Genomic DNA, 14550 nt, shown 5'->3' on the forward strand with positions numbered 1-14550 from the left:
ATCCTAAATCCTGTCAGGGTCAGTCAGACTAATGACTTCCGGGTTATTTTAATGAATCCCCTTTTGTTAGCGCCACCTTTTGCAAATTCTGCAGGATCGCTAGGAGTAAATGTGTTGCCTGTCATCTAAATTGTTGTGTTGAAGGGTTAAGGCAGTTTTTGTTAATTAGGCCACTTGCAAGAAATTGGCACGGGCTTGTTTAATGTACTTTAATGTTGGTGAAGAGTTGGTAAGACAGTATGGGAAAAGCTTCCTTTTTTAAAAATGTGAAATGAGGACAATGGGTGCAGCGTATACTGATAGATTTGCCCATAGAGAATTACAATCGCTTATGCATTTCATGGTTTAATAATTACAAGGCAAAAGTGTTGGGCATATGGTCACGCTATTTCTCCTCATCACAACCAAAAGCTTATCACTTCCTGTTCCTTGACCATTCCCTGACTTTCCACCAAATTGAAATATGTTAAGTAGTTTTTGATATTCTGCTGTCACTAATAGTCGCTACTAATAGCCAAATAAATATACATGACCAAAATGACCTCTATGCCAGAGGTAATAAATAATCTTATACATACAGCTTGAGTTAAACCAAAGACTTGCATGACTGTCTCCACCGTACTCCTGTTTTCCTAATAAAATGGGGAAATATTGTTTTTGTTCGGTGTGTATGCACTGTAAATATCCACCCTGGTGAGGTAAGTCTTGTTTTCTCTTGAAGTGTTACACTTTTGTGTTGAAAGAAAAAAAACATGCTTAATAGCTAAGTGAAACTGTGAACACAGTTTCCCAAAGCTATCAGCTTTTAACAAGGGCTAATTGAATTGCTGCGAGAGCATTGGTTTTTCACTATGTGCCATTTCAATTAATTATTAGCCCCAAAATGCAGAAGGATTTTTGTAATATCACACAGAACCACTTAGTGTATTAAAGAGAATGATAATGTATGTTAGTGCGGATTCATGAGCCCATTGCAAATTATAAAGCAAATGTAATCCCTGTAGCTTTGGTTGCTAAATGGAGGTTTTGATTCACTTATTGTAATAAATGGCTTGACTCCTGAATACATTTCATCAGTAATACTTGACACCATGAAGCTTATGGTGTGTGAGATGAAAACAGGATGTGTTTCTAAGCAGATTTAACAATGCAAAATGCATAAAGTGTGAGGTCATCACTCCAAGAGAATGGAGTATGTTAAAAAAAAAAAAAAGAATACGAGCCTACGAGGTCACGGAAATAAAGATAAATGTGAGTACCAACAGCAAGGCTATGGCAATGGAGCTAATAAGAAACTGTTTTATCTTTTTACAATTTAAATTGTAACCTTGAGCCCACAGCCAGCCACACAGGCTCCCAGTAGAATCATAATTCTGGCAAGGGGGAGCAGCTCTAGGTGTGGGTGCATGGGCCACAGCATTAGCTCTCTGAGTGAAATATATGGCAGTGACGCCTCTCGGCCCCATCCACAATCAATTGGATTCTTTTCCTTTAATATTTACTCGCAGCGATGAGATGCTCGTCTGCATGGTGATGAACAGTCTGCCACTGGCGTTTGAAGGTGACCTGTCAGTGAGTATGGACAAATCTCTCGCTCGCAGAAATGTAGAAAATAAATCATTAGGGGCAGGCAGTCAGACAGGGGCCTCTCTCTCTCCCTCACTCTCCTCGGATTTAAATCAGCTCAGATTTATGATTTGAATTAATGCTTCGTTTGGTCAAAGGAATGGTCGCAGAGACAAATGATGTTTGGTACTGAAACCATCCTAATATTGATTACTGGGTGTCGCAGCAATCTCTTGTTTATATCAAGCACTCTGCTGTGACAGGGTGGCCAGCAGGAGTCATCCTGATAATACGCCGGAGAAATATGGCCTGCTCGGCACCACAGGGCCATGAAACACAGCTAGCAGCATGCTGTCTTCTTCATCTAGCCCCAGGCCTCCACTCACGTGTTTGTTTTTAATGGAAGCATTTTGTAATTTCACAAAAATATGAACTGACTTACAAGAAAGCGTGATTACAGAATAATTTAACATTCCAAAAGTGTCTCACTGTGGCCTACTTTTACAAAGTATTTTGGAGTTTGAATGCCTAATATGTGCTGCTCTCAAGCCCATTATCCAATAGCAATCCAAACATATAAATCACTTGCCTGATATAGCATGGAGTGGGCAGAAGGGGAACTGTATTTGGCTGTAGCTTTGTTGGGACTGGAATGACTGTTGTTCCCAGTGCTGACAAGGGTATGACTTCATGCTGTTTTTAAGAGACTCAGACCACAGCTGCTCTGAGGAAGTGGACTGGAGTTTTATAATCATCCAGCTTTAACTAAGACTCAACAAACGGATGTGTTTACACAAATAATGTTACCAACCATGATAGGAATTGATATGATAATGAGCATGCTTCTGATAATACCACTAAGGACGTGGATCCATTTAATCTAAAAGAGCTACTACATAAACCCATTGAAAAAATCCTCCTCGGGCTAAAATACAGGTGCCTCATCTCAGTGTTTGTCTGAAGCAGATTTTTGTGAAGCGCTTAAAGCAAAGCTGAGGCAGCCAGTGAAGGACACTCTGTTCTGTTTGTAGAGTTGGATTGCCTGTCGCTGTCTTTGTGTTGATGTAAATTGAACAGGCTAATATTTCTCCCTCGCATTAAATATTCATCACAATTAGACCTTCCTGTTTGCATCAATGTTATTAATTATAAGGGAAAAAAAACAACCAGTTCAACCCTCGGCAGAAATAACCAAACATCCTGAGTGAGAGAAGGAGCAAGAAATAGACATGTTTGTCGGAGTATACAAGTGAGAGACGGATAAAAAGATAGTGAGACAGACGTGGCGATGGAGCGGTATAAAAATGTAAAGAGAGACAGAATGAGAGTTGTGTGCCGTTGTCTTTCTTTGATTTTCCCTCACACTCTTTAGTTGGGCAGAGGGAGCCCTCTCAAAGCACAATGTGGATTGTTCCTGCGCCTCTCAGGAAATGCCACAATTACAGATCACAGACCAAGCAAAACACGTGTGGCGCTGGGCCTTGAGGGGGATAAACAGCCCGCCATTCCCTCCCAGTGCATTGACCCCAGCCACAACCTTCATTACTGGGAGAGAAAATATTGTCAGCTGCCCACTAACAAACACCTGCCAATTTCAAGAGAAGGAATTGCTTTTTTCAGCCACGGAAGGAAAATAAAGTGTTTCTCAGACCGGCAGAAAAGGAGTGGGAAGAAAAGATAAGGCAGCGTCCACCCTTTTTCCTCTTCTCTCTGTCTCTGTTTTATGCTGTCTCGCTTACTTCGTCTTTTTCCGCCCTCTTGTCTCTCTTTGGCCACTGGGTGCTGCCCTGCCACTCATCTGACTCCTCACCACACAACTCTAATGGAGCCGAAATCCTGTTTGTAATTAGATATGGGAATTCCACTGTCATCAGCCAGATGATGCCAGGACAACGCCGACTAAATAACTCGCCGACAGACAGAGCCGCAGTGAAAGGAAGGAGGTGCAGCAGTCCCTGTCAGATTCAACCGTACGTTCTGAATCAATCGTAAACCCGCAACACCACAACTAAGCTGTATAAGCAGTTACATTCTACAGCTACTACTTCAAAACCAGAAAGCTCTTTGTCTCACATCTGTGGCTTTGGTCCAGGCTGCCTGCGCCCAACGGGGAGTGGAGAGCCACATGCTAGGCTGATTCTGGACGGATGGTGACAGGTACCTGGAGTGTTGCCTGACTGAGAGTTGAGAGAAGAGGTTCTGGATGAGATGATGGGGAAGCATCATTCTCTCTTCCCAGGGTCATCAGGCTAATTTCTGCATGCCCCGCCCTCACGCTTGTATGTTTGCGCGTGTGTTAGTGTGTGCGCGTTTGTGCATGCTCGCGTGCGAGAGAAAGAGGGGGCCTTGGCCCCTGAGAGCGCTCTGTGAGGAGACCACAGCTGTACACTCCCAGCAGCTAATTGGTCCTTATCTAGCTGTCCCATTCATCTTCATTTTTTACCAATTACTGAGCATTATCTGTGTTCTCAGTTGGGTATGGGACTTAATCCTTTTTGGTTAAGCTGGTGCTACAGCTTGCAAATTTCAAATGGAGACGGGAGGGGTGAGGGGGGGAGAAAGGAGGGAAAGGTGGAGGGGAAGAGGAGGGGGGGGGGGCAAAAGTCATAGCAAAAACAAACTCTGAAACTTCCCATCATCCCTCACTGGCAGGAAGCAATCAATAAACAATGACATCACGCGAAGGAGAGAGGAAAAAATGGAAGAGATCAATTATTGGCGTTATAATTCAAGTCCTTGTTTGCAAACGTTGCAGCCTCATTGATTAGGCTGTTCTTGTTGCACTCACCATTATTGACTTGTTAAAACCATATTTTCTCATCATCAGTGGTTTTACGTTTGCGGTCACACAGATAACAACGCTTTAAGGGGGCATCATTAATTATTCAAGATGCATTCATTTTAAAGCACAGCGAGTCCAAATCATCCTGTTTACTCTACAAACAATACAAGTCTAGTACATTGCTCATCCAGAAGGTACATCAAGACGCTGCAATCTGGGGCAGTTAGCCTTAATTTTCTAAGATCAATGCATAACTAGGTTCCTCTCTATATGGGGTCCTTGCTTGGCCATGCAGCAGAGCTGAGTGGAGTCAGCCTGGAGACCACGCACTAATTACTGGAGTGTTTACTGCTCTGCTGGATAGCATTTGTACCATTTTGGATCATATCAGTGAGTCAATGTGCTCTGCGCTACACAGATAAATAAGACATTAAGATGACAGTGTGTATGAATGAAATTGCAGTTGAAAAAATGATCGTCATCAATTATAAAATGAACACGAGTCTAAAATGGGTAAAATTAACGGTCGAACATGTGTATATACTTACAGAACACACAGGCATGCGTGTCATGCACACAAAAGCAGGACACATATAGAGACACTGCTTCTGCACTTTGATAGGGATCTGTTTGGTCACACTCTCTGCGCCAGCTGTCAGCCCAGCTCCACTGCTGCGATTTAATTAGTCTGTTTATGTCCTTTCTAATAATAAAGCTCTCTGGGTGGAAGGACACATCCAACTAGCTAGCTGCGTGCTCCAACCTGCTAGCTGCACTAGTGCTGGTGGCCCAGCGCAGCTAAATGTGGGCCATGATGGAGGATGGTGGCTACTTCCTGCTCCTCTAGACAGAACAATGGCCCTCAGGCTCAGATCTAGTATCACCCCCTACTCAATCCTAACCTTAACCATTAGGGGATAAAGCACATACTGACCTGATATGAGTGTCTAGGGGCAACTTCATCCATCTTCCTCTCTAGCTCTCTTGTGGGAGCCTTTGTCAGCCGAAGCTCTTGAGAGAGACTAGATTGTAGCCATAGGCTGAATAGAATTCATTTCACGAACATATCATAACACCTCTTCCAGTGCGACAGATTATTGTCTCGTCTGATTCATGCAATTACAATGTGGTTTGTTTTTATTTTCTTTATTCTGGTTTCGAGGCCGCGCCGGGGAAAATAGAGTCCGATTAAAGCTGCAAGTGTTAGGGAAGAGGAGAGTGGTGGCAGTAACTGAATCAGACACACTGAGCTAGACAAGAGAGTGGCAGAGCAGACAGACAGCCTTCCAGCCTGAGTAAAGAGCTTGATGGGTCTCTGTCTCTCTCTTGGGCTTTGGCCCTCACCATCTCTCTATTAGTCTGCCAGGCTCATGGGAGCCAGGTGACAGATAAGTGAAGAACGACACACACATTTTAATAGACATTTCAAAAGATAAACCTGATAATCATTTCTCTTTTTAATGAAGTCTAATGTCCTCGTTCTAATTCCAGTTGCGTCGGCTGTTAAGCATCAGCGTAATACTTGAATATGCATGATTGGGAAATTGTGAGGCACACTGATGTAGCTACAAAATACACAAACGCAGACAACTGCAGAAATAGATTACAATAACAGGGGGAATTGATTAAACATTATTTCCGTAATGATCCATATCACGTTCTATCATCTTTGAGTGGCAGCGGAGTTGTAGCCTTATAGAGAGGAGTAGACACAAGGAGAGACAACATGCTAGACAAACCTCGTGTCATGGAAATATTTGTTTGATTGTCTCTTGTGGTTAGTTCACAATAGCAGGAGCAGAGCTATAAAAAACAACTGACCAGTCGAGTTGTCATCCCTCATCAACATGAGGCCTCATTCTTCATTAATTGGATAGATTAATTTGGAGCGCTTTGATGCGGGGGTGATGCATGCGTTCGGCTGTCCCCTCCTCACTATTCTCTGTCAGGTTGAATTTAGCCAGGGAAGGGGCTGACCTTTGAAAGTGAAGAGATCAACACAATTTGAAAAGACAATGTCACTTGGTGTAAATGTGATACGTGTAATAAATGACATTCAACCTTTCAGTGATGATGAGCTTTCGCAGGTTGGAGTAATGTGAAATATGCACGGCGTGTAATTGCATAGAATGTGGAGCAGTTTTCACATACACAGCTAAGATGGTGCAGCATTAGAGCCACGTGCTCTCATTTCACTATGATTATGTCTAAGAGGAAACATTAGCATAGAGTAATAATATTACAGTGTACACAATAACAGTAATGACAATACAGTAATGACAACAACAAAATGACAGTCTCGTTTGCTGTGAATACCCTGTAAAAATGTTCCATTGCCCGGCTATGCCGCAATCAGCAGGAGAATCAAAGAGCGTTTGTGTGATAGAAATAGTTGGTTCTGTTCCACAAAAGCACTCCGTCGGTTGCCTGAACCGAAAGGTGTTTCTTCTCAATTATGATATGGGAACCCTCATCCAAATAGAGCTATCAGCCATGCTGAGCCCAGACATCTTCACCATCACACAGCCTCTCCTCTGGGACCAAGATAAAGAGGGAGCGAGTGAGCAAGTTCAAACAATGTTAAGGAATTTCACAATCTCAGCATGTCCTTCACAGTGTGAGCAAACAGAGGAAGGTATTTCTTGATAAATTGTGTTTAGAATCCCTAACAAAATAATTGAAATAACCTCAACATAATGTTGTTTTTTCAGTGTAGTTAAATGTAATTCAGTCGAAACTAATGACTGCTGCGATTTATAAAATTCACGTGTTAGTCAGTTCACCTTGAACTCATTAGCGCTGCTGTAAACTGTAAACTATACACTGCATTGCTGATTTTTTCTCTCATGAGGTGATTGTAATGGAGGAAGTGAGAGCACAGGAGGTAGTGATGCTAATTTTGTAATTAAAACGGATGATCTGATGACCACATGCAAACTGATCCCCCCCTCCCTTCAACCAAAGTGATATGACGGCAGAGTGGGCCGTGATTGATAACGCTCGTCAATATATTTCATTTCAGGAGCCTTAGTCAAATGACAACTGGTTGTCATTGACTGAAAGCAATCTTTTTAAAAGGGGAGCCTTTGCTAAGTATCAGATGAAAATGATTCCTCTGTCTGCTTGGGTGTCACTGTCTGTAGGAGCTTTATTGATTGGGCTTGAATATATTGCACCCGCAGTAGTAACAGCTGCTAGTAATATCTCTCCTCTCCTTCTGCTCTCCTCTTCTGCTCACAGCACTTTCTGTGCCACGGCTTACTGTCAGTGATCGGATGTTGGTGCTCTCGTGCCGATGTTGCGTATTTATCAAGAGTGATGTGTGACAAATGTAAAGTGAGCCTGGTTCCGACCCAAATTAGGGAAGCGAACGCTGTTTGCTAATGTGTCCTGAAGGCCTGGCTCTCCTGGCCACCCCCAGCCATGTGCATGATTGCGTTAACTAAACCCACCATTGTCTCCCCCACTCTATACGCTCTGTGTTATCAAGCACAAGGATGTTGGCATGGGTTGGTAAAGGTCATTTACTGTAATGAGATTTGCCACATGCAAGCATATGGCTTGATTATTGCCCTGTTCGTTAACATTTTCAGCAAAGAGACAAATAGACAGCTAAAACGGGCTGGTGCGGGTGGGGCGATGGCGAAAACGTGTTTAGCATTTTCTCTTCAAAGATAGCTAGAACTTTTTTTTTTTTCACAACAGATCTGCCACAGAGATGATTGATCTTTCAATTTTCATAAGGAATGCGTGCCATTAGAGCCAAGGATTTAAATTATCCTATAAAAGTTGCCTGCCTTAGATTTTATACACTTAAAGGACAAACACCTCTGTCTGTCTCCTTGATAATTTCTACCACATGTTACACTCCAGTGGTTTGGGTAGGAAAGCAATTATGTTACCTCATCAAACCAGAAATGTTTTCTTATCATGGCTTCTCTTACATTACATTACATTAGGCATCTTGGCAGGAAATCTTTGCCCACCTGAATCATTGGAAAGTGTATCTCTTTATCCTGGCATGCCAAACACATTTTGTCTGCCGATCTGAATTAGATTTAAATGTGTCCAATCATCATGTCTCTTGGAATGTAAAAAGATATTGTTTGCATGTGTTTTGATGTCTGACTGACTCCATGTGTGTACGTACCTATACACAATTATCTTTAATGCATCATTGTCTGAGTGTGTACCCGTATGTTTTCATGTTTACATCCCTTGTTACCGCGAGATGTATTCTTTTTATGTGTCCGTTTGCCTGTTTGCTTGTGTATGTGTGTGTGTGTGTGTGTGTGTGCACGCATACGTGAGTGTACAGCAGGTATTTAACAAAGGCAAGATGTTTGCTTTATTATCAACATTAACTGCGTAAACACAAAAGGCTTCAAAGTTTCATTCAATGACACTGAGGGGCTGTGGGTGGCTACATCAAAGCTCAATACCTTCCTCTCTCCCCCCATTTTAATGAGAAACAGGACTCACCAGCCTTGACTGAACCTGCCATCTGTGTGTGTCTGTTTTTTTCTTGTTTGCATGTGTGTGTGTGTGTGTGTGTGTGTGTGTGTGTGTGTGTGTGTGAATGTGGGAGCAGTTGTGTTTCTGTGCATATGTAAGCATGTGCTTGTGTTGTGTAAAGTGGCACCACGATGCCAGGCAACATATTTATGGAGGCTGTGTCGTATGTTTGATCTAATGGCTGTAAGGCTCCCTCCATCTCACATGGCAGACATGGCGTCTGATTTTGGAGGAGATTAACAGTTATAGTAAAGATGAATAGATGATTAGTGCTATGGAGAGACCTCTAAATGTCTCGCTGCATGACAGACACTTTGTCATGAGCCATTCATTTCCTTTTGGGACCGGTGTGCAAATCCTCGATACGACCACAACAAAGACCCTCCATGTGTGCGCACCGCCGTCTCACCTTTGTTGGAGAAATACATACACGACATGGGGGCATTTTACAAGCGCAATTAGGAGGAAAACTGAGATTGTTTTGCGGCGGCGGACTGCATATGCATTGTGCAGTGAGTCAGTTCATTTAGCTGCTTGACTGGAATGGTCCTGTTTAGTTTGACAGATCAGAAGAGGAAAAAATATCTCAACACCATGAAAACCAAAGGCTTAGCACGGAGCAAATCAGCCTTTTGTCTTGTTCAATTCAAATCAAAGGATAACCAGGAATGTTTGTTTGACAACAGCATTTACAATGCATTGTTCTGAAGCCCAGAGCCTCCCAAACAAAGACAGATAGGCTTTAAACAAGTCATTTAATTAGCACCGTATCCCCAGCTTTGGCTGCGCCAACCAATTATACATTCCTGAGGCATGTGCAGGTCCTATTTCACAGGAGCGAGAGGCAGATCCTCTCCAGCCCTGTCTCTTACAGTACATCTTTCCCCTTTCCATTTAAGAGAAGGTAAATAGCCCAGACAGACAGCTTCATTAGCCAGCGTCTGAAGAGCGCGGGACCGATTGTCGCTTAAATAGTGCGCTTTTACTGCAGGCCCTGCCGGGCGACCTCCGATCAATTACAGCTGACATTATTGTTTGTCGGGAGCTTTTTTCTTGGACAGAGGGAGTAAAAAACGAGATCAGGCCTGAGCTTTGGCTGGAAATGTAATCTTCCCCCTCTCTTTGGTTCTTTCGCTCCACAAACAATAAATCATTCAGTTGAAGAGATAATAAAGTGCCAAGTAGGAGCTAGTTTAATTTTTGTCAGGGGAAATCTGTCCACAACAGAGTTAAGGGTAAGGGGGCTGGCTGCTACCTCCATACCATTTTCAATGACAATGGCTTAGTTCCTTTTTTTCTTATTTTCCTCTGTAGGGTTGGACGGCCAGAAAGGCTGAAGTCCTGTTTAGATGAAGATTAACTGCTGCACAAATCACTGCAGGTTATCATTTCTGTCATCAAAATAAATTACTGCTCTCTTTTTAATCATTTTAAAACATTCAACATTCAATCTTTTCGCGGTGTGATTCTTTTAAGTATCGGACCTACCGTCAGCCGTGCAGTTTGGTTCTGATGTAACAGCTTTTTAATCATGTTGTTACCAAGGGCTGTTTTAATTCATTCAATTCATCCTCTGTGATTCAGATCTTTGCTTATCCATGCGTGAACTCCCAAGCACTGCATGACATAATAGCTGAGCTGTTTATATTGGTATTAAGTGATTTGTAGTTTTAATGATGGTAAATAGGAGTTCACCTTTGCAGGTCCCTCAGGCTTACTTCAGGTAAATTACTCCAAATGCATTGTTTATGCCCTTCAGGGGGGGGGGGTGTTCTTGTGGGAATTCACCTCTCATCAGGTCTGAACTTCTGTATCAGAGATAAACACAAACTGACAAATATGTTTCTAACAGTTTGCCCACTGGAATATCTGCACAATATCTAAGTGATTAATGAGTCTGACTAATGCTTGTTGATTCTGTTTTTGGGAAAGAAAAACACCAAAATCCCTGTGTGTTATTATTATAACCAAGTTACAGATTGTTCAGGATTGTGAACTGCAGTTACTTGTGATCCTTTTATTTAGCCAGAATAAATCTAGCAAATGGGAAGCAATTGCATATGAATGAAAGGAAAACACTTAGCTGTCTTGCAAAAATGCCAGATTCCTTGAATAAACCAATATCCTCCTCACCTGGCTCCTTTCAGCGACAAATAAAAGGATTTGGTGCACCCTTGTTGGGCTGTGGCACATTCCCCTACAGTGGCCTGAATGGGTCTTTATGGGAGAAACACCGCTTTGGGATGGGGTGACATGAAAGGGGCTGGACAGGCACCGAAAGCGAGACTAATACCCCTTAGAGCGAACAGAGGTCCAGTGTTTCCCCACCAGGCTGTCTGACAGGTGGAGGCACATCACCAAAATTCATATAGCATCAAGGACAAGACATAACAAAGATACAAGTAGACTTGATCCTCCACCTTTTTCTTAATAGTTTATTGATCTGGTGAAAATTTGGCTGCTTAAATCCATGTGTCTTTATGCGTGTAGCTGTGTTTGATTGAATGGGTGTAATGTATCCACCTCAAAGGCAGAATAAGTCTCTTCACTCTGGCCCTTGAGTGGCCTTGAAAGGCTGATAGGTAGCCTAAACCTCTCCATGTTGTCCTACAGTAAGTACCCCTGCAATCAGGCCCTCTGTGGTGTTTTTTAATTGAGCTTAGCCTGCTGAGTGGTAATTGATTCAGTCTGAGCTACAGCAGAGGCGCTGATACAAGGTGCTGCTTGGCTTCCGCCTTTCTTTAATCTCCCCTGCTTTATATTGTTTGGGAATACTCGCCACTGAGAAACTGCATGCCATCTTTCTTATGGAAATCAATGCTTCTTTTGGAAGGAGGGGAATGACAGAGAGGAGTACTTCTCATGTCCTTTCATTTTCAACCAGTGTCCTTCTCTTTAGAGACTTCGCCATGCAGATCTCCTTGCCCTTTGGCTACTGATGTTTTGTCAGAAAAGAAGAGTGGAGTTGTTTTGTGGATCAGCTTTCTGTAGTGCAGTATCTTTTTTTCCCTTCTTTCTTTCACACAGCTTTTTTCTTTTTTCCTTTTTTACCTTGAACTGGGCTGCCAAGAAAAAGAAAAAAAGGAGTGAAAAATCAACAGAGAGGCTCAATCAGATCCAATAGTGTCTATGAGGTTTTCTTTAAAGCATTTGAGGAAAAGCATCTGAGTGGCGGAGGAATGAGACCAAACTGTTCCCAGTCACTTTTGATCCTGCCAGTTCAAAGTCCCCATAGAGCGGAGGGGGAGGGAGGGAGTGCCGTGGTTGGGGGGGGGGGTCTACAGACACCTAGCTTTGACCTTCTGTCTGCGCTTATGTCCTTTGAAAGTTGCCTTGTTTTCATTAAGCCATTCAGAAGCACAGTGCAGGGCCACAGTTTGACTAACTACTAACCCCCTATGGTATCTTTATTAGACATTCTTTACATTTTCAGACTACTAATGGTTCAATTTCCCCAATTAGGCGCCTATTGCTCGACAGCAATTGAATAATTTAAAACATTTGTAAGATATCTCTGATGTTGTAATGGAATAATTTGTGTGCATATAAAAGAGACAGAAATGAAAATCCCATTATTGTGCAAGCTGAAAGTGACTTTACTCTTTTTGGTCTCGCTCTCTTCTTTTTCTTCTTCTTCGTCTTCTTGTCTCTCTCTGGTCTGGAATACAGGCTGCTATAATTAGCCTGAAGTCATTGCCATACTGTGGTCTGACGGTACTTGTTTGTCATTAGCACATTTAACTAGTCATTTGGGTAATGGCTTTCAAGATTGCCTTTGTTTTTACAGAGATATTTTTTATATGTAAATATTGAGATAATTTCCATAATGTGCCCTTTTTATTCATCATAGAATAATTGATGCATCTTTATTGCTGTGTAAACTTTGGTCTTTGAATGACTGTGTATATAGTTATCATCCCCATTTTCTTTATTATTATTGCAGTAGTATCTATTATTAACGTATGTTGTAAAACATTTATGTGTATTATGTTAACATGGAAAGATACCAGAGAAGCGATTAATTTGAATTATTCCATTTTTTTCTAATGGATGGCAGTGTAAAGCTTTAGTGTTATTGGACACCAATTTTAAAGGCTATCTCAGTGGTGGGAATTACTGATTGCTGAATTAACAGCAGCAGGTTTTGAGTTTCCAGCCAGAGCCTCAGAAGTTTCCCCTGTGAATATCTCACTCATAATATGCATCATTGAGTAACCAACGACCTCTTCATGTGTCTCAGGCCTGGAACTCCCCTTCATGATGATGCCACACCCACTTATCCCAGTCAGCCTGCCCCCAGCCTCTGTCACTATGGCGATGAGCCAGATGAACCACCTCAGCACCATCGCAAACATGGCCGCCGCAGCACAGGGCCAGAGTCTGCCATCCAGAATGGTCACCTCTGTTATAAAGGTAACTTTTAAACACAACTTCCTGCTTTCCTGTAATGTAATGTTCCTGTCCACACTGGATATTTATTTTCGGTGTGTGTGTCTGTGTTTCTGTTGCTGCTGGGGTTGCAGGAACGTGTGCCGGACAGTCCCTCTCCTGCTCCTTCCTTAGAAGACCACAGGAGGCCAGGCAGTCACCCATCGTCCCACCGCAGCAGCAGTGTGTCCAGCTCCCCAGCCCATACAGAAAGCTCCTCAGACAGGATACGTACGTCTCTTTAGAACCTCACAGCACAGTTAGTCAAACAGATGAATGGTGAAGAAAAAAGCCAAATGTGTTGTGCTGACAGATGTTTTTTCGTAAGCTAGAGTAGAAATCTTCTTAGTAATATTCCTTATGTCACTCCTGTCTTTTCATGCTTTCCCCAGCGGCACACCACAATGGCTTGTCCATGAACCACGCCCTGCTAGGTCTGTCCCCCAACATCCCCCCTGGGCCTAAAGAGGGAGACCTGGCCCATGACATGAGCCACGAAGCAGCTGCACACAAGAGGATGCACGCTGACAAAGGTGAGTCAGGTTTCATGTAAAAAAAAAATGGTTGATAGGGTGGTGTAGTCCACGTGATACACCGTGTGCTGACAAGGATTATAAGTGTGCCCCGTAACTGTTTTTTTTAAAGTCGGATCAGAAAATACTACAAGTTAAGGACTTAAAATGTACCTTTTAGTTCCTTCTGTTGAATATTTACAATGTAGGAAAATGACAGATGTTACGAGAGGCTCTGTTCTAGGAGCCGGTAACATGAGTTGCAATTCTGGGAATTAAGTCTGATAACAAAGACAAACGCTGTAAGAGCAGAACAGGTTTGTAAGTCTGCAGAAAAGTCTGAACCAATTTAATATCAGTGGTGGCAGGAGGATCAACTGAGCTAACAGTGGAGACAAGGAGCATTTGGTTAATGTGTCACCAAAGGCAGAAAAGCTTTTTGAGACTATTGTTGGTCAGGTTGCCTTCAAGTGTAATCAACTCTTTAGACAGAAAGACCTTTTTTGTTCCAATTGAAGTGGAAGATAACCCTAATATAACTGCAGACCTACCAGAAAATATGCAAGTCGGGTCTATTTTTTCACCAAAAGAAACACTCCTTGAATATTGATAATACAATTTCAGAAATGTTAGGCCTTTGACAGGATTTGCGGTAACCCTTCACTTTATTCCAGTTGTAGATTGTGTCACCATAACAATACTCTTAAACTTTAAGAGACCAAAAATCAAAAATGCTTTTAAGAATAG

At 42.5% G+C, this 14550-nt stretch overlaps 1 protein-coding gene across 5 annotated transcripts in view; it reads left to right on the forward strand.

Moving 5' to 3' along the window:
- The window catches only part of dachd (dachshund d), a 92178-nt gene that overhangs the window by 54538 nt on the left and 23090 nt on the right, over nucleotides 1-14550 (forward strand). For 3 of the 5 annotated variants that reach the window (XM_051404335.1, XM_051404331.1, XM_051404333.1), the window contains 3 exons: nucleotides 13104-13275; nucleotides 13377-13522; nucleotides 13684-13824. In XM_051404335.1, coding sequence (XP_051260295.1) covers nucleotides 13104-13275; nucleotides 13377-13522; nucleotides 13684-13824 — 459 coding nt within the window. Of the gene's footprint in view, nucleotides 1-13103; nucleotides 13277-13376; nucleotides 13523-13683; nucleotides 13825-14550 lie in introns of all 5 variants that reach the window. The other 2 variants (XM_051404332.1, XM_051404334.1) reach the window with 1 other exon arrangement.

The sequence above is a fragment of the Dicentrarchus labrax genome, unplaced genomic scaffold (assembly GCF_905237075.1).
Source record: "Dicentrarchus labrax unplaced genomic scaffold, dlabrax2021, whole genome shotgun sequence".
NCBI classification, from domain to species: Eukaryota; Metazoa; Chordata; class Actinopteri; family Moronidae; genus Dicentrarchus; species Dicentrarchus labrax.